The following is a 24,446-nucleotide window of genomic DNA, read 5'->3' on the forward strand; positions in this document are numbered from 1 at the left end:
GGACTAATAGGGAAAGTGCGTCATTTTAAATTGAAATAGGAGTAGTTTTAACAAGTTTAATTAAAATATTGAATTGACTTCATTATTTTTTTGACAATCAAGAGTTTGGCCATTTTTTAAGGCGAGTTAGGATTTTTGGGTTGGGTTAAGGGTGAGTTTATTTAATTGGGATCATGGTTTAAAATTTGATCAATAAAAAGTTGTCACGTGTAATTTAAGTAAACCTTTTTTTATTTGGTATTGACCATTAGTCGTAGGGGCATAAGTGAACTAGAAAGATAACGGTGGAGGCATTTTTGGCTCAATAGATGGACGAAGGGTATACTTATACCAAATCGAATAGTCTGAGGGCAATTTTGGTCTTTTTTCGTTAAAGATATTAGTGAGACAAAAGAGATAGTAAAGTAGTAAAAAGAAAACAAATTAAATTACGTCACTTCAAACTTTAAATGTCAATACTTTAATAAATTTAAAAGTTGCTCGAGTAATTGTATAAAATTAGAAAGTGGTCAATTGTGAATATTTGGTACATTCCAAATAAAAAATAGTTCTATATAGACGGAGACGAGGGAGCACTATTTATTGTACTTTTGGAACCATTTAAGAGTCAAAGACGCTTCCAAAGTCACACCATACCAAATCCCATTAGCTGATCTGTCCTCCATTGTTGTGCCACTCATTTTCTCTGCACATATATATACTATGTGTGTATCTACATTTATATATACTTAGTTGTTTGTGTGTGTATATATATATTTTTAAGTCATTAATGATCATTGTTTACACGGCTGGTTTCACAGGTTATTATCATCAATAAAGAGATATTATTAAGAAGGTGATATGGATGTATACCCATCTCCAGTAGTTGCACGTAATAAGGGTGGTGGGAACGTGAGTATTCCATCAAGAAATGGCGCAATGATCACCGCCGTGAAGAACCACCGGCATGTGGTGGCCGTCGACGATGACGACGACGACGCCAGCGACCAAATCGAGTGCACGGGAAAATCCTGCAAGTCATGTACAGTTGGAGTGGTTGCAGATTGCGTGGCATTATGTTGCTGTCCTTGTGCAGTAATAAGTATTTTAGGACTGGCATTTTTCAAGATTCCGTGGATAATGGGTAAAAAAATCTTGGTTAAAGGGAAAAAGAAAAGCAGTAAAAAGTTGGAGAAAAAGAAGAAGAAAAAGAAGGAAATGGAGAAGAGTTACAGTTACCGTGATTGTGTGACGTATGAACTGGACAGTATAGATGGAATATCAAGAAGAATAAAAGTATTTGAAGATGAAGAAGAAGAAGAAGCAGAAAAAGAAAGGACGAAATGGGGAATAGTAATTGGAGAAGAAGAAGAGTTAAAAGACAAATTTAGTGGGAGGTTTATTGATGCAGAAGAGGTTTGGTTTGAGTTGTATGAATTTGGTCATTTGGGTTTTGGTAGAGTTTCTTTCACTGGAATCTCACCTTCTTCTGCTAATAGGTCATAAGTTTTTGGCCAACTTTTATCTCCATTTCTGTAACCCAAAATTTCATCATTGTATTGTGAAGGAGAGGAAGAGAGGTAAGCAAGAATATTACTACTACTAGGTTTCTTGTTTTGTGAATTAATTGTACAGTTTAGTTGTAGTCGTAATTTTAATTATTATGACTTCTTGTGATCACAATGCTGATATTGCTTCATTGCTCTTGATACACATTAAAGTCTATCGTTAGAGGTGAATATAGAATTTAAACTTTTACGCTTCTAAAATTCTTGCTTATTCATTTGAAATTATGAGTTCAAAATTTAATCTTTGTTTGACAAATACTTAGTTTGGTTGAAATCAATGAAATGTGTTCCATCCCTCTGTGGACCATTGGGTTGCACTTAATTGAGAAATGAAGCTAGGTTCAAACACCTAGCTGAAATAAGTATTTGATAAACAGGTTAAATTTTTACTCACATCGCATATTTACACTACATCAATAAATATAAAATATTTGTCTTGCATATATACTTTTTAACATTTAACTATGATTAAGTGATGTACATTTTTGCTTTAATTTATCAATTCTTAAAGTTAATTAATTAGTTAGGTCTTAATAAACTTCATCATTATATTTGAAACAATAGGTTCATCAAAGCTATCTAGTTAAATCATAGTATTATGTATTTTCTTTTTCACATTTAAGAGAGCCTCTCTTCGTTTTTGTTATTAAACACCATTTTCGTTTTTTAATGAAGCCAAACCTTCTCCCCTTATGGTTTTAATACCCTCTCCTTTTTATCTAGATTCTCACTTTTCCTCCTCCCAACAACTCCATATTGTTAATATGCATTCCTCAGTTTCCTTTAAAATGCTTAATTATTTGCATCAAATTACAAATTAGATATGAATTAATTGGGCAAAGGGTGGGGATGGAAGAGTTGCATAGCATAATTATGTTTTTTAGCACAATAAATAATCAGATATCTTTTTTAAGCTTTTGATACAAAAAACAAAAAAAGAACTTATTGCATTTGGTAAACATTATGGGAAGAAAGGGTCCCGAGGACCTCCATTTCCACCTCATCTCACAAAATAGGCCAAAATTGTAATTGATTAATTACTTGGTATTTCCTTGTTTGGTAATGCAAATAAATATAATATTCCAAGATTATTTTCCCACCTAAAACAAATGGGGATCTCATCCTTAACATAATGAACCTACCTTAAGTTATGTGGGTTTAGAATAGCTTTCTCCACATCAGAAGTTGAATAAAAAATGTCCATAGAACTTTAGAAAATTAATATTAAAACTGCAGTTTATTTTTTATAATCTATAGCTTTCAATTGCACTCACCAATCAAAATAATAACGAATTCTGACTCATTATAATAACAGAAGACGTGTGGCCCTCTTATATCATTAGTGCTAAAGTTGTTCTAGTTTTCTTAAGACGGAGAGATTATAGAATACCAGCTACGAAGCAATTTAATTTAATTTTTTTTTTCATTTTCCAAATCATTTCTTCTTGTACTCTTTGATAGTTATTTCTTCCATTTAACAAATTTAATGTCTCGACCAAAAAGAACAGAAAAGGCAAAGAAGAAACATTAATCTGACCCAAGAGCTTATAGATACTTGGAAATAAAATATGGGTATCAGGACTTTCCTCAATGATATTTTACTTTTGTAGAGGGGACGAGCTAAAGTAATCATACTTCGAACAATAATGTCATGAGATTTAATTTTGGTGGTATTTTGATCATTTCAGTTCAATTGAACCTTTCCTGCTCTTTTGTTAATACTACTATTTTTTGAAAAATAATGTAACTTGAAATGGAATGAATATCTGTTACAAAGCTATTTTAGTCCAGGAACAAAAAGTTCCCACTCCTAGTATGGTAGGATCATTGGGAATTTGGGATCCCTCAATTCTTGAATCTTGATTAGAAGTCTTGAGTTCAAGCTTAAACTTCTTGGTCGAAAATGCTTTACTCCCTAGTGGGCCTACCTAGAATAATCTAGATTAATCGGACAAATGAGCTTTCAACACCGAATGGTAATCAAGCTACAGCTTGAAGTGCTAAAGTTGGTATTATGATTAGCAGAATAGCTATGGAACTTCTCCATCTTCACACCCACAATGTGTATCCATCTTCCCCCAAAGAAAAATATATAAAGAAAGTAATAATGGCGAACGAGGGGGATCGATTTGTTGGATGGTATTTGGAATGGTATTTGAAAGCAAAAGTAGCAGTGTAACTTGTTGGAGAAAGCACAATCTTTCTTATCATCTCTTTCCCTCCTGTTCTTTTGATGTGATCAACCCCTTAATCCTTTTCTACTGCCACCACTTCAAGTAATTGTGATTCATATAAATCACACAATATATATTCTACACTACTTTAACTTAATTGGAAATAAGCTGAAATCTGGGGGTTTCGGGGGAACTGTAAGCAAGTTTGGTGCCAAACTTGATGAATGCCCTCTTATCACAATTTAGTTCACAAGAGAATCCTCAAAACCCTATAAATAACTGGAGTAATTCATTAATAATTACTCTAGATGTAATTGGAAATTTTGATTTGTGACTAAGTTTTTCCTCTACCGCTTTCCTTTTGTAGTCTGAAAATTCATTGTTGTGAGATATTCAAAGCACGTTTATATTCAAAGTTTGAACAAAGTAATAGCATCTGATGTGAGATGTGCTTGGAGCTTTGAGCATGCATCTTTAGGAACACAATAGTTTTTCCTCAAAATCCGTGCTTACTACTCTGTTCGCTGAACTTCAAGATAGTTCTAAGCTTAGCAAAAATGCAAGTTATCACAAACATGCAAATCGTGGGCTCAGCAAATACCTAGAAAACAAAGTCCAGCCCTGCAATCACCAAGCAATATACAAGCTACTCTCTACAAACGCAGAAGAGGTATCTTTTGGCAAAATATACTTCGACTGGACTGTTCCCTCAAGCAGAGGGTGGGACCATTTTTACTTTTTCATTTGGGGTTTTGGAGAAAGAGGGGGGGTTGAAGATGGAGGCATGAGGCTGCAGATTCAGGTAATCCAAAACCAGCCGCAGCTCCTAAATCTAATACTATCATCAGTAAAGTACATGCAACTGTATAGTAATTTGAGCAAATCAATTGTATAAAGCTAGCATCCTATGCTCCTACTTCATACATGAACCTAACAGAAAGTATCCTAATCAACATAAGCCGGACCATATACTAACACTATCAACAAAAGAAGATCCAAGTTTAACCAACCAGCTTCACATCCTACAAAACAGTTCCCCTATGGGTTTGTTGATGTCACTGCACTAACCTTCTCCAGCAAGCCTTTTATCTCACCCTCCAACTCCGCCTTCTCCTTTGTCGTAATCTTACCATTGCATTTTTCCAGGATTGATGACATCCCCTTCAGCTTCTGCTTGATTAGTTGCACTTGTGACTTCCCCTTAGCTGATCTCAGCGAAGAAAGTGGAATCTCGGAGTTTGAGGGATAAATGATCCTAAAGTTAACTTGGGTAGCACCAAAAGGACTTTGCTTTACCGATTCTTGGAAGGCCTCTTCAGTATCTGAACCACGCATGTAAACAACTTGAACAGAGTTTGAATCATGTAACACTTTTGTTTCCTTTTCATTCAGATCCCCAAACTTGTTATATATTTGGATAACTTCGTCATCTGACGGCAAAGAAAAACCAGCTGAGAATGTCACCATCAGAATCACAGGTGAAGTTTCTGTACCAGCTTCCTCATCTACTGTTCCCTGACTAGACGGCCGAGATTTTCTCTTCTTTCCTGTTTTCACTTTGTGATATTGCTTGTAGTTTGATCCGTCCAGATAGACTGAGTTCCTGAAGGTGGAGATGAAACCTCTGGTCTTCTCAAGAGATCTATTCTTCAAGAAAAGAGGGTTGACAGCAGTAGACTGAACCTCAGAGAGTACCTCATCGACTGAATCGATATCCATCGTGTCAAAAGTCATGTCAAACCGTTCAGCCTTTTTCTTCTTTACAGCTTCATTGCCATTGGTTGCAGGGGAAGATAAAATATGCCGAGCAGCATTTGCCATCCGCTCACCAATCCTGGTTATCTCAGAAATTTTCTGAGATTCTGCTTCCAGTTCTCTCTTCAAGTTTGGTTTTCCTGCAGTCAACGTAGGGCTCATATAAGGAGGTGATAAATACTTGCTCTTCTTTCTTTCCCTTGACAGAGGGCCCCCATTTGTGTCCTGCTGGTCACCAATTTCATCACGCTCAGGAATTGAAACACTGAGGTTCTTTGTTTTAGCCAAGTCAGTGTCACCGGGTTTGTTGCCTACCCTCTTACCAACTTTTTCATCGACACTCTTAGAACTGCTAGTGTGACCTTTAGCTTGCTCACCAGACTTCCTCCTCCTTTTCTTCTCAGGCGTTTCAACAGGCGAAGGTGTAGAATCTTCCATAAGTTCAGCAACACTTTTCTGCTTTCTTTTGTGAGAGATCTTGTCACAAGCAGTCAGAGGGCCCTTTGCAGGGCCAGATTTTGGAGTTTCTTCTTCTGATGGACCCAGAATAGGAACCTCGATAGGTATGCTAAAGTCATTTGCATCAACAACTTGATCCTTCTTGTCCTCAAGGCCTTCAACTTGCAGGGGTTCACAATATAGAGCCAAAGGGCATCCACATGTAGCACGATAAAAAGCAGATAGCCAACTTTTCAAGACAGCAAACTCAAGTATATTGGAATTAGAGTTTGTTCGTGCATAATGTTTTAGAACTTTAAGTATTCCAGCAGGTTCATACTGAGAAAGTAATAGTCTGACAGTTTCTCCTTCAGGTAGTCGAACTCCCTTTTTAATTCCAGCATTCACTGCCAATGGCCAACTGAGTCCACAACGACTCTCTTCAGAGATGCATTGGCAAGTCATACCAAACTCCACAAGCACACTAATTTCATCCAAGGCCTTTTCAACAGCATATAAGAAGCTCTTGGAAGCGCTCTGCTTCGACATTTTTTCAAAGTTGTCCACAAAAGGCACCAACTGCGCAGGGGGGCACCAAGAAAATGAGCCATCTCCAAAGTATGCAACTAGCAATCGACCTGTTTGACTAAACTTCAAAGCAAAGTCCGAGGCACAGGAAGCATCATAAATACGTCCTGGCCACCATGGATGACTCTTAATCTTGCCCCAAACAAAATCACCCACAGTATACACATGTTTTACACTCCTTGCATCTTCCCCAGAATTATCATCTTCTGTTCCCCCATCAACCATCTCATTTTCCATTTTCTCAGTTTCATTCTCCTCTACATTCATTCCCTTAAACAAATGCCCAGATCCTTGCTCTTCTTCTGTCCCTTGACTACCCCGCTCTGTACCACTCCTCTCAACGTCTTTTCCCCCATCAACAGCATCAACCATCTCAGTTTCTGTTTGCTCAGCTCCATTCTCCTCTCCATTCATTCCCTTACTACCACACTCTTTTAAACTCCCATCAACATTTTCCAGTGACCGATGAACTTCCACCAAAAGAGAAATTCCATCACCATTGAACTTGTTCCCAGTCGCAACAACTGGCCCGGTAGTAGCACCAGTATCCGCATTTCCATTAACATTCAGCTGGTGATCAACTTGAGAAACCCTAGGAGCCTTATCAAGCAACACATGTACAGGGACAGAACCAGTATCAGCCATTAGGGTTTCAGAATCAAGTGCTTCAGCTGCCAACCCAGCTAGGGTTTTGGTTTTCTCTGTGTTTTGGTCCATCGACATATCAAAAAAATGTCACATAAACTTATCCACTTCAGTTTTGTGGTGATTCAATTCTGCAAATAAAAAAAAAATTACACTAACCTAGCTTAGAAGAATTCCCAAAAACTACAATTACAGACATAGAGATATAAAACACCATAAAGATTAAAAATTAAACATTGCCATAAACCTAGGGTTCCAATTTCCCGTACTTAAAAGGCATATATACATATAAAAGAAAACAGAGAAACGAATTAAAAAAAGAAGAAGATAACTTCGAAAAAAGGAAGGGGAAACGAAAAAAACCCAGAAATTGCCCGTACCTCTGTTCTTTCAAAAGAGAGAAATTTTGTAGAGAGAGAGAGAGAGTGTGTGTAAATGAGTTCTGTGCGTTTGTAAAAACCGCAGAGTATATAGGGTGCTTGTCTTTTTGTTTTTAGCTTGGACTCTGGACAATTGTACAGTTTGCTAATTTTGCGTTCCTATCTTCTCTCTCTTTTTCATTTATTTCTATCGTCTAAAGAGATTAGCTGGACGGTTGAGATCTAATTCCCAGGCGGTGGGCCGTGGGTGAGACTTAGAGCTATTTTTATCTCCTATGCAGCTACAGTAATTTCTAGGGATCTCTTTGAAATTTTGAATCATCACCCCTTTACCGCTCTTTCTTTTTGGCACCCCTTTGCCGCTCTTGCTGATAATTTTTTTTAGAGTAAGTAATAACGAATTTGTGAACTCTTAGAGCAAAATAAGGCTATTAACCAATGTGTTAGGAGACAATTTTTGTTAAGTGATAGTCATTTTTTCTACTTATTCGATTTCTCACATAATATATATATATATATATATATATATATATATATTGTAAGATTTTTCTTCGAATCGGTATCGCATTACAGCACTTCATTGAACGTGTGTTCGCCTCTGCCTTCTGGAATAGCTATGTTCCAAAAGTATTTTTTTTCTTTTATCCTAAAATGTTCCAAAACATTTGATAATACTCCTATAATTAATTTAATGCTATTTTATATAGTAATAAATTTATAATTTTCTCCATAATATAAAATCAAACAGTTGAACACTCTATATCCTTTAGAAGAAAAAATACCTTTTAATTGATTAATGATTTTTCTAATAAACTAACAACAATTACCTTAATACTTTCGTGTACTACTATTGTTTTGGCTAAGTACTACGTATTAGTATAACAAACAACTCAAACTAATTAATCTTTTAAACATTGTCTTCTAATGAAAACAAAGTAGTTTGGACAGCAATATTGAGTCGTATTCCTATTAAGTGACCCCTTCTGTTTACATATGGTTTCATAAAGAAAAGATCAGAAGTATCACAGAAAGAAAAGCTAAGGTGCAACGAGAGAGCAATGGCAAAGTGAAAAAACTTACTCACACACCCGATATTCGTATCAAACATTTAAATTTAGAACATGTAAATGAAGTTCTCTTATAAAAGACGCACTACTCTATACTTATAAATATATACCAGGTAACATATAGTATTAAAAATTAATTTTTTTTGTTACAAGTTCAAACTCTGTTGGTGGTTAAATAAAGAGCCTAATTTGTAAATGCTATAAAGCATGTCCCGTTTTAGGCCAAGGCAAGAACCAATTCATGGCGAGCAAATTAAAAGAACACGAGAATCATAATTTAATTTCCCTTGTAATAGTAAAAATAAATTTGAATCTAGAACATGAAAAAAGTAATCTGTATTACAATATCATTCCAATTTGTTCGTCGTCTTTCACCACACTTTAGGGTACATGAACATCTTTGAACATAGCATGCAAAAAGTATAAAGAAAAAGAAAACCCCAAAAACTCGAGGCAATACTAGAAATTTACATTACTTGATCAGCATTGAAATCCGAGTCAATATATAGTACTATTAGATCAACATATGGAACCATGAATGGTGATTATGATGATGGTGATGGGCAGGTCGTTGGGAGTGAAGTAAACTTGACTTTTGATTTGACGTCTTTAATTCTCTCCAACGTATTTTAGGAGAACTAGCTAGCTCGACCGAAAAATCATGAATTTTTGAGTTCTCGCCATTGGTTTCTTTATGAATCAACCCCTTGACACGGATGAATTCTTCAACAGGACAAGAGATATTAATTGGGCCTTGGTGATCAAATCCGTATTCTTCCTCTACTTCGGCCAATAGCTGCACGAACAAGGGATGATTGACATAATCCATAGGGATAATAAACCTCTTTTGCTCTTCTTCTTGTCCCACTTTAAATGCAAGACTCCCCTCTGGTATATCTTTCAATTCTTTCTTCTCACGATGATGAAAGTGAATGTGAGGCATGTGAAGATGGAAATTCAGATGATGTTTATCTTCGCTAAACATCTCTCTAATCTAACGAACAAACAAGAAATTCTATATCTATACCTCTAAAATATGTGAATTATTTTTTCTAGAGAAAAAAGAGAGTATACAATCACTACTAGAAATCCGCTAAAATCCGACCAAAAATTTCCGACCAACGTTGGTCGGTCAAAAAAAGCGACCAAAAACCGTCCAGCTTGGACGGAAACTGAAAAAAAAATATTTTATATTTTTTTTAAAATAAATACCGACCAACGTTGGTAGGTAAATTGGTCAACAAGTTGACCCAGCTGGTCACTTTCTTAGTCAAAAAAAATTTTGGATTACCGACAAACGTTGGTCGGTAATCTGGACCCAATTTTTTAAATTTTAATAATTATTTTATTATTTAATATATTTTATAATATTTAAGAATTTATATTTAAAATTACCGACCAACGTTGGTCGGTTAATGCAGGGGAAGCATTTACCGACCAACTTTGGTCGGTAATTGTTATTTTCTGCAAAATAACCGACCAAAGTTGGTCGGTTATTACGTCAACATTGGTCAAACTTTTGAATTACTTTTATATTTACTATCTAAATAATATAAATGTAATTCGTTAACACTTTTGTAATACAAATAATGAATACACTAACATATACTATATATAACATGCTATATATGTAGTTAAAGTAGTACAACGAAGCGTGTGTTTTATATACACACACACACACACACACACACACTAACATATACTATAACAAGCTATATATATAGTTAAAGTATTACAATGAAGTGCGTGCGTGTGTGTGTGTGTGTGTAAAGTATTAAAATGATGTGTGTGTGTGTGTGTGTGTGTGTGTGTATAGGTATAGCCGTATATATATAAGAACACGAAGCGCTAGGACCACAGGGTCGGGTTCTTTTAGGGATAGACTTGTGAAGATCCTAATTAGTATATATAATTTATCATCAAATATATCTATTTGTAAATTGATTCATCGACTTATAACTTACTTAGATGCATCGATGAATATTAAAAATAAAACGTTTGACCTATATCGACTAATAGTAAAAACAAAACGTCTCGACCTATATCGATTAATCTATGTCATGCATTATTAGTGATGAATGAATAAAAAATAGAAGAATTAATACTAAACATCTTTGACATGTATATATATATAACACACAAAAATATGGGATCGCGCGGAATTGTAGTTGTTTGGCCGAAATATGCAAAAACGAAAGAAGCTATTAGTATTAAGTAAACGAGTTAAATTAATAGGTCAAACATGGTCAAACTTTAACAAGCTATATATATATACACACTAACATATACTATAACAAGCTATATATATAGTTAAAGTATTACAGTGAAGTATGTTTGTGTGTGTGTGTGTGTGTATATATATATATATATATATATATATATATGTGTGTGTGTGTGTGTGGGTGTGGCCGTATATATATATATATAAGAACACGAAGCGCTAGGACCACAGTTCTTTTAGGGATAGACTTGTGAAGATCCTAATTAGTATATATACTTTATCATCAAATATATCTATTTGTAAATTGATTCATCAACTTATAACTTACTTAGATGCATCGATGAATATTAATCGATGATTCATCAAAACGTCTCGACCTATATATCGATTAATCTATGTCATGCATTATTAGTGATGAACGAATGAAAAAAGAAGTTATTAGCATCAATTACAATATAGTGTATGTGTGTGTGAGAGAGAGAGATTACTCATATACTTAATTATAACTTAGAAAATTTACTTAGATAGATGCTATTATAATTTATTAAAAGTAAATAGTTAATATAATTATTTATAAAGATTATGCTTATAGTTTATAATTATTTATAATAATTTTATAATTAAATAAAATAAATGCTTATAATTTATAATATTTTTTTTATAATTTATAATATTTTAAGAAAAAAAACACACAAAAAAAAGAATTTAGTTTTTTTTAAATAAAAAAAAAACAACCAAAGTTGGTCGGTTTTTGGTCAAATGGTCAACACTTAATGTACCGACCAAAATTACCGACCAACTTTGGTCGGTAATTCTGAAATCAAAATTGAAATAACGGGTTCCCCCAATTTCTCTTACCTTTCTTCCCCAAATTTCCCCTAACTCCTCACTCAATACCTTCCCCTTTCCTTCTCTATTTCTCTCGCACAAATCCCATTCCCTACCCCGCGTCGCCACCACCCAGCTGTCGCCGTCGCCACTGCCGCCCCTCTCCTTCTCCACCTCCTAAAAATTCTAGGTTTTAATTACAACCCATTTATTTATTATTTCTAGGTTTTGTTAATTAGTTATGAATTAGTTTTAATTGATTAGTGTTTCAATTATTTGAACATTGTATTTTATTGAGTACTAGGGTTTAGGTCTTGTTTTAATTAGTTTTATTAACTAATTAATTTTGTTAATTAGTCAATTAGTTATGAATTAGTTTTAATTGATGAGTGTTTCAATTTTTAGTTTATATTGTCTTGAATAGTTTAGTTAGAATTGAATTATTAACTTTGTATTGTCTTGAATAGTTTAGTTAGAATCTAGGGTTTAGGATTTGTTCTTGTGAATCGAACTTTTAGGGTATGGGTTGAATTTCTTTAATTTATTTAGTTTATATTTAAACTCATAGGATATGAATTGAAATTTTAGTTTTTAGGATTTGTTCTTGTGAATTGAACTTTTAGGATATGAATTGGATCTTTTGGATATGAATTGAACTTTTAGGATATAAATTAAACTTTTAGTTTATGTTTAAACTCGTAGGATATAAATTGAACTTTTAGTTTTTAGGATTTGTTCTTGTGAATTGAACTTTTAGGATATGAATTGAACTTTTAGGATATGAATTGGACCTTTTGGATATGAATTGAACTTTTAGGATATGAATTGAACTTTTAGGATATGAATTGGACCTTTTGGATATGAATTAAACTTTTAGGATATAAATTAAACTTTTAGTTTATGTTTAAACTCGTAGGATATAAATTGAACTTTTAGATTTTAGGATTTGTTCTTGTGAATTGAACTTTTAGGATATGAATTGAACTTTTAGGATATGAATTGAACCTTTTGGACATGAATTGAACTTTTAGGATATAAATTGAACTTTTAGTTTATATTTAAACTCGTAGGATATAAATTAAACTTTTAGTTTTTAGGATTTGTTCTTGTGAATTGAATTTTTAGGATATGAATTGGACCTTTTGGATATAAATTAAACTTTTAAGATATAAATTAAACTTTTAGTTTATGTTTAAACTCGTAAGATATAAATTAAACTTTTTGGATATGAATTGAACTTGTAGGATATAAATTGGTGTAATTAGGAAAAAATAATTTGTCACGACCCAAAATTCCCACCTTCGGACCGTGACGATGCCTAACAGTTCACTTGCTAGGCAAGTCAACGTTAGAATAATATTAACCAATTTTTAAACAATCTTTACATTATTAATAATCAAGGAACTAAAAGCGGAAGCAAAGTTTGAAATATAGTGAAATAATCCATAAAAACAACAGTGTCTAAATAGCATCCCAGAATTTGTGTCACAAGTGCACGAGCTTCTAGAATAATACAAATAAAGGTCTGAATAAAATAAAGCTGTCTGAAAATAAACATACAACTAAAGTAAAATAGACAGGGACTTCAGAACTGCGGACGCCATGCAGTTATACCTCAAGTCTCCTCTGAATAGCTGAAATCCGAGCAAGTCTATGGCACGCCGCTGGGACCAACTCCGAAATTTGCACAAGAAGTGCAGAGTGTAGTATCAGTACAACCGACCCCATGTACTGGTAAGTGCTGAGCCTAACCTCGACGAAGTAGTGACGAGGCTAAGGCGGGTCACTTACATTACCTGTACGCAATATTAGTAACAACAACAATAATAGAAATAAATCAGGTAACTCATTTATAATAATTGAAGCCAACTCAGCAGTCATAACCAATTATCATTTCCATCAATTCTGTTGCAGCGTGCAACCCGCTCTCACAATATATTCACATTCAATTCTGTTGCAGCGTGCAACCCGCTCTCACAATATATTCACATTCAATTCTGTTGCGGCGTGCAACCCGATCCCCCAATATATATATATATGTATGTCGACTTTTAAATAAGCCTGTTGCGGCGTGCAATCCGATCCTCCAATATGGATTTTTAATAAGTCTGTTGCGGCGTGCAACCCGATCCTCCAATATGGACTTTTCATAAGTCTGTTGCGGCGTGCAACCCGATCCTCCAATATATTCATTATAATTAATTCTGTTGCGGCATGCAACCCGCTCCTCCAACATATTCATTTACCAATTCTTATAGAAGAAATTTTTTCAGTAAATGTAACAATTAATATAAAATTATAAGACAACAAGCATACAATAATTATAATTTAATTATGAAACAAACAATGACAAATAACAGATTATTATGAAAATCGGGGAGAAAATAGGCAGTTTAATATTTAATATGCTAAATGTCAAATAACAATTAAAACACATAATTCAAATAGCATGTAATAATTAATGCAGGAATTCAAGAATTAATATTTGACAAAGAATAGGAGAGAAACAATTATTATAATAATTAATTTATGATTTAAAATAATTTATGATTTTTCAAGTAAGCAGACAAACAATTAATTTGACGACGTATAAACACTCGTCACCTCGCCTATACATCGTTCACATGCAATTCACATAACAATTAAATTAAGGGTTCTATTCCCTCAAGTCAAGGTTAACCACGACACTTACCTCGCTTTGCAAATTCCAACCAATTACTCAACCACAACTTTTCCTTTTAAATTTGACTCCGAAAGCTTCAAATCTATTCACAAACAATTCGATATATTCAATACTAATCATAGGAATTAATTCCATATGAATTTACAATTTTTCTGGACAAAAAATCCGAAATTCATTAAAATATTCGACAATGGGACCCACGTCTCAAATCCCGAAAAAACTTACGAAATTCGAACACCCATTCCGAGACGAGTCCAACCATATAAAAATTATTCAATTCCGATGTCAAATAGACCTTCAAATCTTAAATTTTTGTTTTTGGAAGATTTTATAAAAATCTGATTTTTCTTCCATAAATTCACGGATTCATGATATAAATGAGTATTAAATTATGAAATATAATCAATATAGGATAAGAAACACTTACCCCAATGTTTTCCCGTGAAAATCGCCCAAATATCACCTTACCCGAGCTCAAAAATGGAAAGGGTTGAAAATGGGACGAATCCCATTTTCTAGAACTTAAGTTCTATTTCTGGGTCTTTTACCCTTCGCGAACACGGTCAGTGTCTCGCGTTCGCGAAGCACAAATTTGTGCTGTCCCATTTTACACAGCGAACGCGAGGGCTATTTCGCGAATGCGAAGCTTGCCTAGCTTGGCCTTCGCGAATGCGAGATGCCCTTCGCGAACGCGAAGGCAATAATCCTGGCTAGCCTTATTCCCTTCGCGAACGTGAGGCTTCGGGCTCGAACGCGAGGCTTCGATTGCAAACGCGAAGCTTTGAACCTCAGGCCTTCGCGAACGCGGTCACTCTGTCGCGAACGCGAAGCACAAAACGTGCCAGCCTCAATTTGCTCTTCGCGTTCGCGAGAGTACCTTCGCGAACACGAAGAAGAACACACCAAAAGCCTGAAGTCTGCAAAAAACCAGATTTCCTAAGTTCGAAAATGATCCGTTAACCACCCGAAACCAACCCAAGCCCTCGGGGCTCCAAACCAAACATGCACCCAAGTCCTAAAATATCATATGAACTTACTCGCGCGATCAAATCGCCAAAATAACACCAAGAACTACGAATCAAACACCAAATCAAAGGAAATTTCCAAGAAAATTTTAAAACTTATATTTTTACAACCGGACGTCCGAATCACGTCAAATCAACTCCGATTCTCACCAAATTCGGCATACAAGTCATAAATATTATAGTGGACCTACACCGGGCTCCGGAACTAAAATACAGACCCGAGATCAATAAATCCAATATAAGTAATTTCTTAAAAATTATTAAGCTTTCAAGCTTTTAATTTTTCTTCAAAATTTCATATCTCGAGCTAGGGACCTCAGAATTCGATTCCGGGCATATGCCCAAGTCCCAAATCACGATACGAACCTAACGGAATTGTCAAAACACTAATCCGGGTTTGTTTGCTCAAAATGTTGACTAAAGTCAACTCAGTTGAGTTTTTAAAGCTCTATTTCACATTTTAATCTATTTTTCACATAAAAACTTTTCGGAAAATTTTACGGACTATGCACGCAAGTCGAGGAATGATAAATGGTGCTTTTCGAGGTCTTAAAATACAGAATTACTTATTAAATTTAAAGATAACATTTTGGGTCATCACATTCTCCACCTCTAAAACAAACGTTCGTCCTCGAACGGAGTTAGAAAAAGTACATGAGCTGGAGAAAAGGTGTGAATATTTACTCCGCATGTTCGACTAGGACTCCCAGGTAGATGCCTCTACCGGCTGACCTATCCATTGCACCCAAACTGAAGGATAACTCTTAGACCTCAACTGTAGGACCTGCCGGGCTAGAAAAGCCATTGGCTCCTCCTCGGAAGTCAAATCTTTGTCCAATTGGACTGAGCTGAAATCTAACACATGGGACGGATCACCATGATATTTTTCGGAGCATAGACATATGAAACACCGGATGAACCACTGATAAATTAGGTGGTAATGCAAGCTTGTAGGCTACTTCACCCACCCTTTCAAGAATTTCAAAGGGTCCGATATATCTAGGGCTCAACTTGCCCTTCTTTCCGAACCTCATTACACCTTTCATAGGTGAAACCCAGAGCAATATTATTTCTCCAACCATGAATGCAATATCACGAACTTTACGGTCGACATAACTCTTTTGCCTAGACTGAGCTGTGCGAAGTCGATCCTGAATAATCTTGACCTTATCCAAGGCATCCTGTACCAAATCGGTACCCAACAACCGAGCCTCTCCCAATTTAAACCAACCAACTGGCGATCGGCATCGCCTTCCGTATAATGCCTCATATGGAGCCATCCGTATGCTCGACTGGTAGCTATTATTATAAGCAAACTCCGCAAGTGGCAAGAAATGATCCCAAGAACCTTCAAAGTCTATAACACAAGCGCAGAGCATATCTTACAATATCTGAATAGTGCGCTCTGACTGTCCGCCTGTTTGTGGATGAAATGTTGTACTCAACTCCACCCGCGTGCCTAACTCATGCTGTACAGCTCTCCAGAAATGTGCGGTAAACTACGTACCTCGATCTGAAATAATAGACAAGGGCACACCGTGAAGGTGAACAATCTCACGAATGTAAATTTCAGCTAACCTCTCTAAAGAATAGGTAACTGCCACTGGAATGAAATGCGCTGACTTGGTCAACCTGTCCACAATGACCCAAACTGCGTCAAACTTTCTCTGAATCCGTGGGAGCCCAACAACAAAATCCATAGTGATACGCTCCCACTTCCACTCAGGAATTTCTAACTTCTGAAACAAACCACCAAGTCTCTGATGCTCGTACTTAACTTGCTGACAATTCAGACACTGAGCTACATATGCAACTATGTCCTTTTTTATTCTCATCCACCAATAATGTTGCCAAAAATCTTGATACATTTTGGCGGTACCTGGATGAATAGAATACCTGGAACTGTGTGCTTCTTCAAGAATTAATTCACGAAGCCCATCCACATTAGGCACACAAATACGACCCTGCATTCGCAGAACCCCATCTTCCCCCACAGCAACCTGTTTGGCATCACCGTGCCGCACCGTGTCCTTAAGGACAAGTAAATGAGGATCATCATACTGCCTATCTCTGATGCACTCATATAAAGAAGACCGAGCGACTGTGCAAGCTAGAACCCGACTGGGTTCTGAAATATCTAACCTCACGAACTGATTAGCCAAAGTCTGAACATCTGCAGCTAATGGCCTCTCACCAACAGGAATATACGCAAGACTTCCCATACTCACATCCTTTCTACTCAAAGCATCGACCACCACATTGGCCTTTTCGGGGTGATACACAATGGTGATATCATAGTCTTTCAACAACTCCAACCATCTTCTCTGCCTCAGATTATGATCTTTTTGTTTGAACAGATACTGAAGATTGTGATGATTAGTAAATACCTCACACGAGATACCGTAGAGGTAATGCCTCCAAATATTCAGCGCATGAACAATGGCTGCCAATTCTAAGTCATGAACAGGATAATTCTTCTCGTGAACTTTCAACTGCCGCGATGCATATGCAATTACCTTGCCATCTTGCATTAATACTGCACCAAGCCCAATGTGAGATGCGTCATAATATACCGTATACGATCCTGAACCTGTGGGTAATACCAACACTGGCGCTGTAGTCAAAGCGGTCTTGAGCTTTTGAAAGCTCATCTCACACTCGTCTGACCATCTAAATGGGACATCCTTCTGGGTTAGTCTGGTCAATGTGCTTGCTATAGATAAAAACCCTTCCACAAACTGACGATAATAACCTGCCAAACCCAGGAAACTCCGGATCTCTGTAACTGAAGTAGGTCTAGGCCAATTATGAACAACCTCTATCTTCTTAGGATCCACCTTTATGCCTTCTGCCGAAACCACATGCCCCCAAAAGGCAACTGAGTCTAACCAAAACTCATATTTTGAAAACTTGGCATATAACTAATCATTCTTCAAAGTGTGAAGCACACTTCGAAGATGCTGCTCATGCTCCTCTCGACTGCTAGAGTAAATTAAGATATCATCAATGAATACAACCACAAAAGAGTCCAAATAAGGCTTGAACACCCGATTCATAAAATCCATAAATGTTGCTGGGGCATTTGTCAACCTAAATGACATCACTAGGAATTCGTAATGCCCATACCGAGTTCGAAAAGCTGTTTTAGGGACATCAGAGGCCCTAATCTTCAACTGATGGTAACCTGACCTCAAATCGATCTTCGAAAATACCTTGGCACCCTGAAGCTGATCAAATAAGTCATCAATTCTTGGCAGCGGATATTTGTTTTTGATAGTGGCCTTGTTCAACTGCCGATAGTCTATACACATCCGCATATAGCCATCTTTCTTCTTTACAAATAATACTGGTGCACCCAGGGCGAGACACTAGGTCTAATGAATCCCTGATCAAGCAATTCAACTCTGGCGGGGCCATACAGTATGGTGGAATAGAAATGGGCTGAGTGCCCGGAGCCAAATCAATACATAAGTCAATATCTCTGTCGGGTGGCATTCCCGACAAATCTGCAGGAAATACTTCTGGAAATTCACGAACAACTGGTATTGAGTCCATTGAAGGGACATTCGCACTGGGATCGTGAATATAAGCCAAATAGGCTAGACACCCTTTCTCTACCATACGCCGAGCTTTCATATAAGAAATAACCCTGCTGGCAAAATGGCCAGGAGTTCCTTTCTACTCTAACCGAGGTAACCCCGGCATAGCTAGGGTCACTGTCTTGACATGACAATCCAATATAGCATGATAAGGGGACAACCAATCCATACCCAAGATGACATCAAAATCTACCATATCAAGAAGTAGAAGATCCACACTAGTCTCAAGATTACCAATAGTAACCACACACGAATGATAGACATGATCTACTACAATAGAGTCTCCCACCGGTGTAGATACACACACATAAGCACTTAGAGAATCACAAGGCACAACCAAATATGAAGCAAAATAGGAGGACACATAGGAAAAAGAAGATCCTGGATCAAATAGAACTGAAGCATCTATATGGCAAACTGGAATAATACCTGTGATCACAGCATCAGATGACTCGGCCTCAGGCCTAGCTGGAAAAGCATAAAATCGGAGCTGGGCCCCACTACTCTGAACTGTGTCTCTAGGACGGTCTCTATCTGGCTGGCCTCTACCTCTAATGGCCTGACCTCTACCTCTAATGGCCTGACCTCCACCTCTAATGGCCTGACCTCTACCTTTAGATGCCTGACCCCTACCTCTAGCTGGCTGAGCAGGTGGTGAAGCAACCGGTGCTGGTATGATGGCACGAGAATGTTTCCGAGATATGTTACTCGCCAATCTAGGGCAATACCTCCTAATGTGACCAATGTTCCCACACTCATAACACGCATCTTGATGTCGTGGCTGCTGAAGCTGAAGCTGATCCAAATGGGCCGGATAACCGCTGTAGTAACTCTGGAGTAGTGGTGCAATGATAGGAGCTGAATGTGCACTGAATACTGGCTGCCCAGAGTAAGGCACAATAGGACCGTGACTCCCTGAAGCACCCGGAGATGCATGAAGTGCTGAATGAAACGGTTTGGGAGGATGACCCCTACCAAAATTACCTCTGCCTCCAGACGAGGCACCACTATAACCACCGAACTGACGAGGCCTCTTATCAGACCTCTGTCCTCTCTCCTGTTCAAGAACCATCTCGATCCTCCTTGCGACATTAGCAGCCGCCTGAAAAGAAATCTCACTTCCGGTCTCCTTGGCCATCTGAAGTCTGATAGGGTAAGTGAGTCCCTCAATAAACCTCCTCACTCTCTCTCCCTCCGTAGGTAGTAAAAGGAGAGCATGACGGGCCAAATCCATAAAACGGGACTCATACTGAGTAACAGTCATACTGCCCTGCTGTAGATGCTGAAATTGCTTGCGAAATTCCTCTCTCAGTGTGATAGGGAGGAACTTCTCCAGAAATAGCTGAGAGAACTGCTCCCAGGTAAGTGCAGGAAATCCGAATGGTCAGGTCAATGTATAATCTCTCCACCACCTCTTGGCGGAACCCGTCATCTGAAATACAGTAGAATCAACCCCATTGGTCTCAACTATACCCATGTTCCGCAGCACCTCATGGTAGCGTTCAAGATAATCCTGTGGGTCCTCAGAAGGTGTACCACTGAAGTGAACTAGAAAGAGCTTGGTAAACTTGTCCAGTCTCAATAAGGCCTTAAAAGATGTGGCTGGCCTATCACCGGTCTGTGCCGTGACAACTAGCTGAACTACCCCAACTGGCGGGGCTGCTAGAGCCTGATTCTAGGGAGCCATCTACTCCGGAGCAGGAGTAGTGGGAGTTTGTGCTCCTCCCCCAACCTGTGAGACGGCTGGTGCCACCGAAAATGTACCATTCTGGGCTATGCTATCCATAAGACTTACCAAACGGACTAGAGCGTCCTGAAGTACTGGAGTGGCTATGAATCCTTCCGGGATTTGAACTGGTCCAACTGGTACATTCTGAACTGGAACCTCCTCCTAAAGGTCCACCTGAGGTTCTACAACAGGTGCAGCTGCTCGAGCTATGGACTGAGCTCTACCTCGGCCTCTAACACGACCTCGACCTCCACCCCTGGCCGTAGTTTCCACCGGGGGTTCTGGTCCCTGTCCATCGGTAGAGGTATTACATGTTCTCACCATCTGCGAGAGAATAAGGGTAGAATGGTTCAATCATCGATGATAGAATAAAATCGCACGACAGAATAAGAAAGAAGTGATATTGTTCCTAAACTTCATAGCCTCTGAGAGATAAGTACAGACGCCTTTGTACCGACCCTTCAGACTCTACTAAGCTTTCTCGTGACTCGTGAGACCTATGTAACCTAGGGCTCTGATACCAACTATCACGACCCGAAATTCCCACCTTCGGACCGTGATGGTGCCTAACATTTCACTTGCTAGGCAAGCCAACGTTAGAATAATATTAACCAGTTTTAAAACAATCTTTACATTATTAATAATCAAGGAACCAAAAGCGGAAGAAAAGTTTGAAATATAGTGAAATAATCTATAAAAACAACGGTGTCTAAATACCATTCCAGAATTGGTGTCACAAGTGCACGAGCTTCTAGAATAATATAAATAAAGGTTTGAATAAAATAAACCTGTCTGGAAATAAACACACAGCTAAAGTAAAATAGACGGGGACTTCAGAACTGCAGACGCCATGCAGTTATACCTCAAGTCTCCTTTGAATAGCTGAAATCCGAGCAAGTCTTTGGCGCGCCGCTGGGACCAACTCCGAAATTTGCACAAGAAGTGCAGAGTGTAGTATCAGTACAACCGACCCCATGTACTGGTAAGTTCTGAGCCTAACCTCGACGAAGTAGTGACGAGGCTAAGGCGGGTCACTTACATTACCTGTACGCAATATTAGTAATAACAACAATAATAGAAATAAATCAGGTAACTCATTTATAATAATTGAAGCCAACTCAGCAGTCATAACCAATTATCATTTCCATCAATTCTGTTGCAGCGTGCAACCCGCTCTCACAATATATTCACATTAAATTCTGTTGCAGCGTGTAACCCGCTCTCACAATATATTCCTTTAATCAAATCTGTTGCGGCGTGCAACCCGATCACCCAATATATATATATGTATGTCGACTTTTAAATAAGCCTGTTGCGGCGTGCAACCTGATCATCCAATATGGACTTTTAATAAGTCTGTTGCGGCGTGCAACCCGATCCTCCAATATGGACTTTTCATAAGTTTGTTGCGGCGTGCAACCCGATCCTCCAATATGGAATTTTCATAAGTCTGTTGCGGCGTGCAACCTGATCCTCCAATATGGACTTTTCATAAGTCTGTTGCGGCATGCAACCCGATCCTCCAATATATTCATTATAATTAATTCTGTTGCGGCGTGCAACTCGCTCCTCCAACGTATTCATTTACCAATTCTTATAGAAGAAATTTTTCCAATAAATGCAACAATTAATATAAAATTATAAGACAACAAGCATACAATAATTATAATTTAATTATGAAACAAACAATGACAAATAATAGATTATTATGGAAATCAGGGAGAAAATAGGTAGTTTAATATTAAATATGCTAAATGTCAAATAACAATTAAAACACATAATTCAAATAGCATGTAACAATTAATGAATGAATTCAAGAATTAATATTTGACAAACAATAGGAGAGAAACAGTTATTATAATAATTAATTTATGATTTAAAATAATTTATGATTTTTCAAGTAAGCAGACAAATAATTAATTTGACGATGTATAGACACTCGTCACCTCGCCTATATGTCGTTCACATGCAATTCACATAACAATTAAATTAAGGGTTCTATTCCCTCAAGTCAAGGTTAACCACGACACTTACCTCGCTTTGCAAATTCCAACCAATTACTCAACCACAACTTTTCCTTTTAAATTTGACTCTGAAAGCTTTAAATCTATTCACAAATAATTCGATATATTCAATACTAATCATAGGAATTAATTCCATATGAATTTATAAATTTTCCGAATAAAAATCCGAAATTCATTTAAATATTCGACAGTGGGACCCACGTCTCAAATCCCAGAAAAACTTACGAAATCCGAACACTCATTCCGAGATGAGATCAACCATACAAAAATTATCCAATTTCGATGTCAAATGCACCTTCAAATCTTAAATTTTTGTTTTTGGAAGATTTTATAAAAAAACTGATTTTTCTTCCATAAATTCACGGATTCATGATATAAATGAGTATGAAATCATGAAATAAAATCAATATAGGATAAGTAACACTTACCCCAATGTTTTTCCGTAAAAATCGTCCAAATATCGCCTTACCCGAGCTCAAAAATGGAAAAGGGTTAAAAATGGGACGAATCCCATTTTCGAGAACTTAAGTTCTGTTTCTGGGACTTTTACCCTTCGCGAACGCGGTCAGTGTCTCGGGTTCGCGAAGCACAAATTTGTGTTGTCCCATTTTACACTTCGCGAACGTGAAGCTTGCCTAGCTTGGCCTTCGCGAACGCAAGATGCCCTTCGCGAACGCGAGATGCCCTTCGCGAACGCGAAGGCAATAATCCTGGCCAGCCTCTTTCCCTTCGCGAACGCGAGGCTTCGGTCGCAAACGCGATGCTTTGAACCTCAGGCCATCGCGTACGCGGTCACTCTGTTGCAAACGCGAAGCACAAAATGTGCCAGCCCCAATTTGCTCTTCGCGCTCGCGAGAGTACCTTCGCGAACGCGAAGAAGAACACATCAGAAGCCTGCAGAAAACCAGATTTCCTAAGTCTGAAAATGATCCGTTAACCACCCGAAACCAACCCGAGCCCTCGGGGCTCCAAACCAAACATGCACCCAAGTCTTAAAATATGATATGAACTTGCTCGTACGATCAAATCGCCAAAATAACATCAAGAACTACGAATCGGACACCAAATCAAAGGAAATTTTCAAGAAAACTTTAAAACTTATATTTTTACAACCGGACGTCTGAATCACGTCAAATCAACTCTGATTCTCACCAAATTTGGCAGACAAGTCATAAATATTATAGTAGACCTACACCGGGCTCCGGAACCAAAATATGGACCCAAGGTCAATAAATCCAATATCAGTAATTTCTTAAAAATCATTAAGCTTTCAATCTTTTAATTTTCTTCAAAATTCCATATCTCGAGGTAGGGACCTCAGAATTCGATTCTGGGCATACGCCCAAGTCCCAAATCACGATACAGACCTACCGAAATTGTCAAAATACTGATCCGGGTCTGTTTGCTCAATATGTTAACTAAAGTCAACTCAGTTGAGTTTTTAAAGCTTTATTTCACATTTTAATCCATTTTTCACATAAAAACTTTTCAGAAAATTTTACGGACTATGCACGCAAGTCGAGGAATGATAAATGGTGCTTTTCGAGGTCTTAAAACACATAATTACTTATTAAATTTAAAGATGACATTTTGGGTCATCACATAATTATCTTGAATTAACTAAAAACGATTTAATTAATTTATAATTGTAGAATAAATTAATTTCTTCTTATTTTATTTGTATAAATGGAGCATCGTACTTGGATGTACAATAGAAATTATCCTAATCGACGGGGATTGCGG

The 24,446-nt window shown here is 37.3% G+C and overlaps 2 protein-coding genes across 2 annotated transcripts; one reads left to right on the forward strand and one right to left on the reverse strand.

Moving 5' to 3' along the window:
- Positions 1–577: 577 nt before the first annotated feature.
- Positions 578–1,691, forward strand: LOC107813005 (uncharacterized). The gene is made up of 2 exons (XM_016638204.2): positions 578–704; positions 801–1,691. The coding sequence occupies exon 2, from the start codon at positions 841–843 to the stop codon at positions 1,483–1,485; it is 645 nt and encodes a 214-aa protein (XP_016493690.1). The 5' UTR covers positions 578–704; positions 801–840; the 3' UTR covers positions 1,486–1,691.
- A 2,629-nt stretch (positions 1,692–4,320) lies between these two features.
- Positions 4,321–7,666, reverse strand: LOC107813007 (PWWP domain-containing protein 6). The gene is made up of 2 exons (XM_016638206.2): positions 7,528–7,666; positions 4,321–7,278 (listed from the first exon to the last, which is right to left on the reverse strand). The coding sequence occupies exon 2, from the start codon at positions 7,223–7,225 to the stop codon at positions 4,760–4,762; it is 2,466 nt and encodes an 821-aa protein (XP_016493692.1). The 5' UTR covers positions 7,226–7,278; positions 7,528–7,666; the 3' UTR covers positions 4,321–4,759.
- Positions 7,667–24,446: the final 16,780 nt, after the last annotated feature.

Source organism: Nicotiana tabacum, chromosome 17 (genome assembly GCF_000715075.1).
Source record: "Nicotiana tabacum cultivar K326 chromosome 17, ASM71507v2, whole genome shotgun sequence".
NCBI classification, from domain to species: Eukaryota; Viridiplantae; Streptophyta; class Magnoliopsida; order Solanales; family Solanaceae; genus Nicotiana; species Nicotiana tabacum.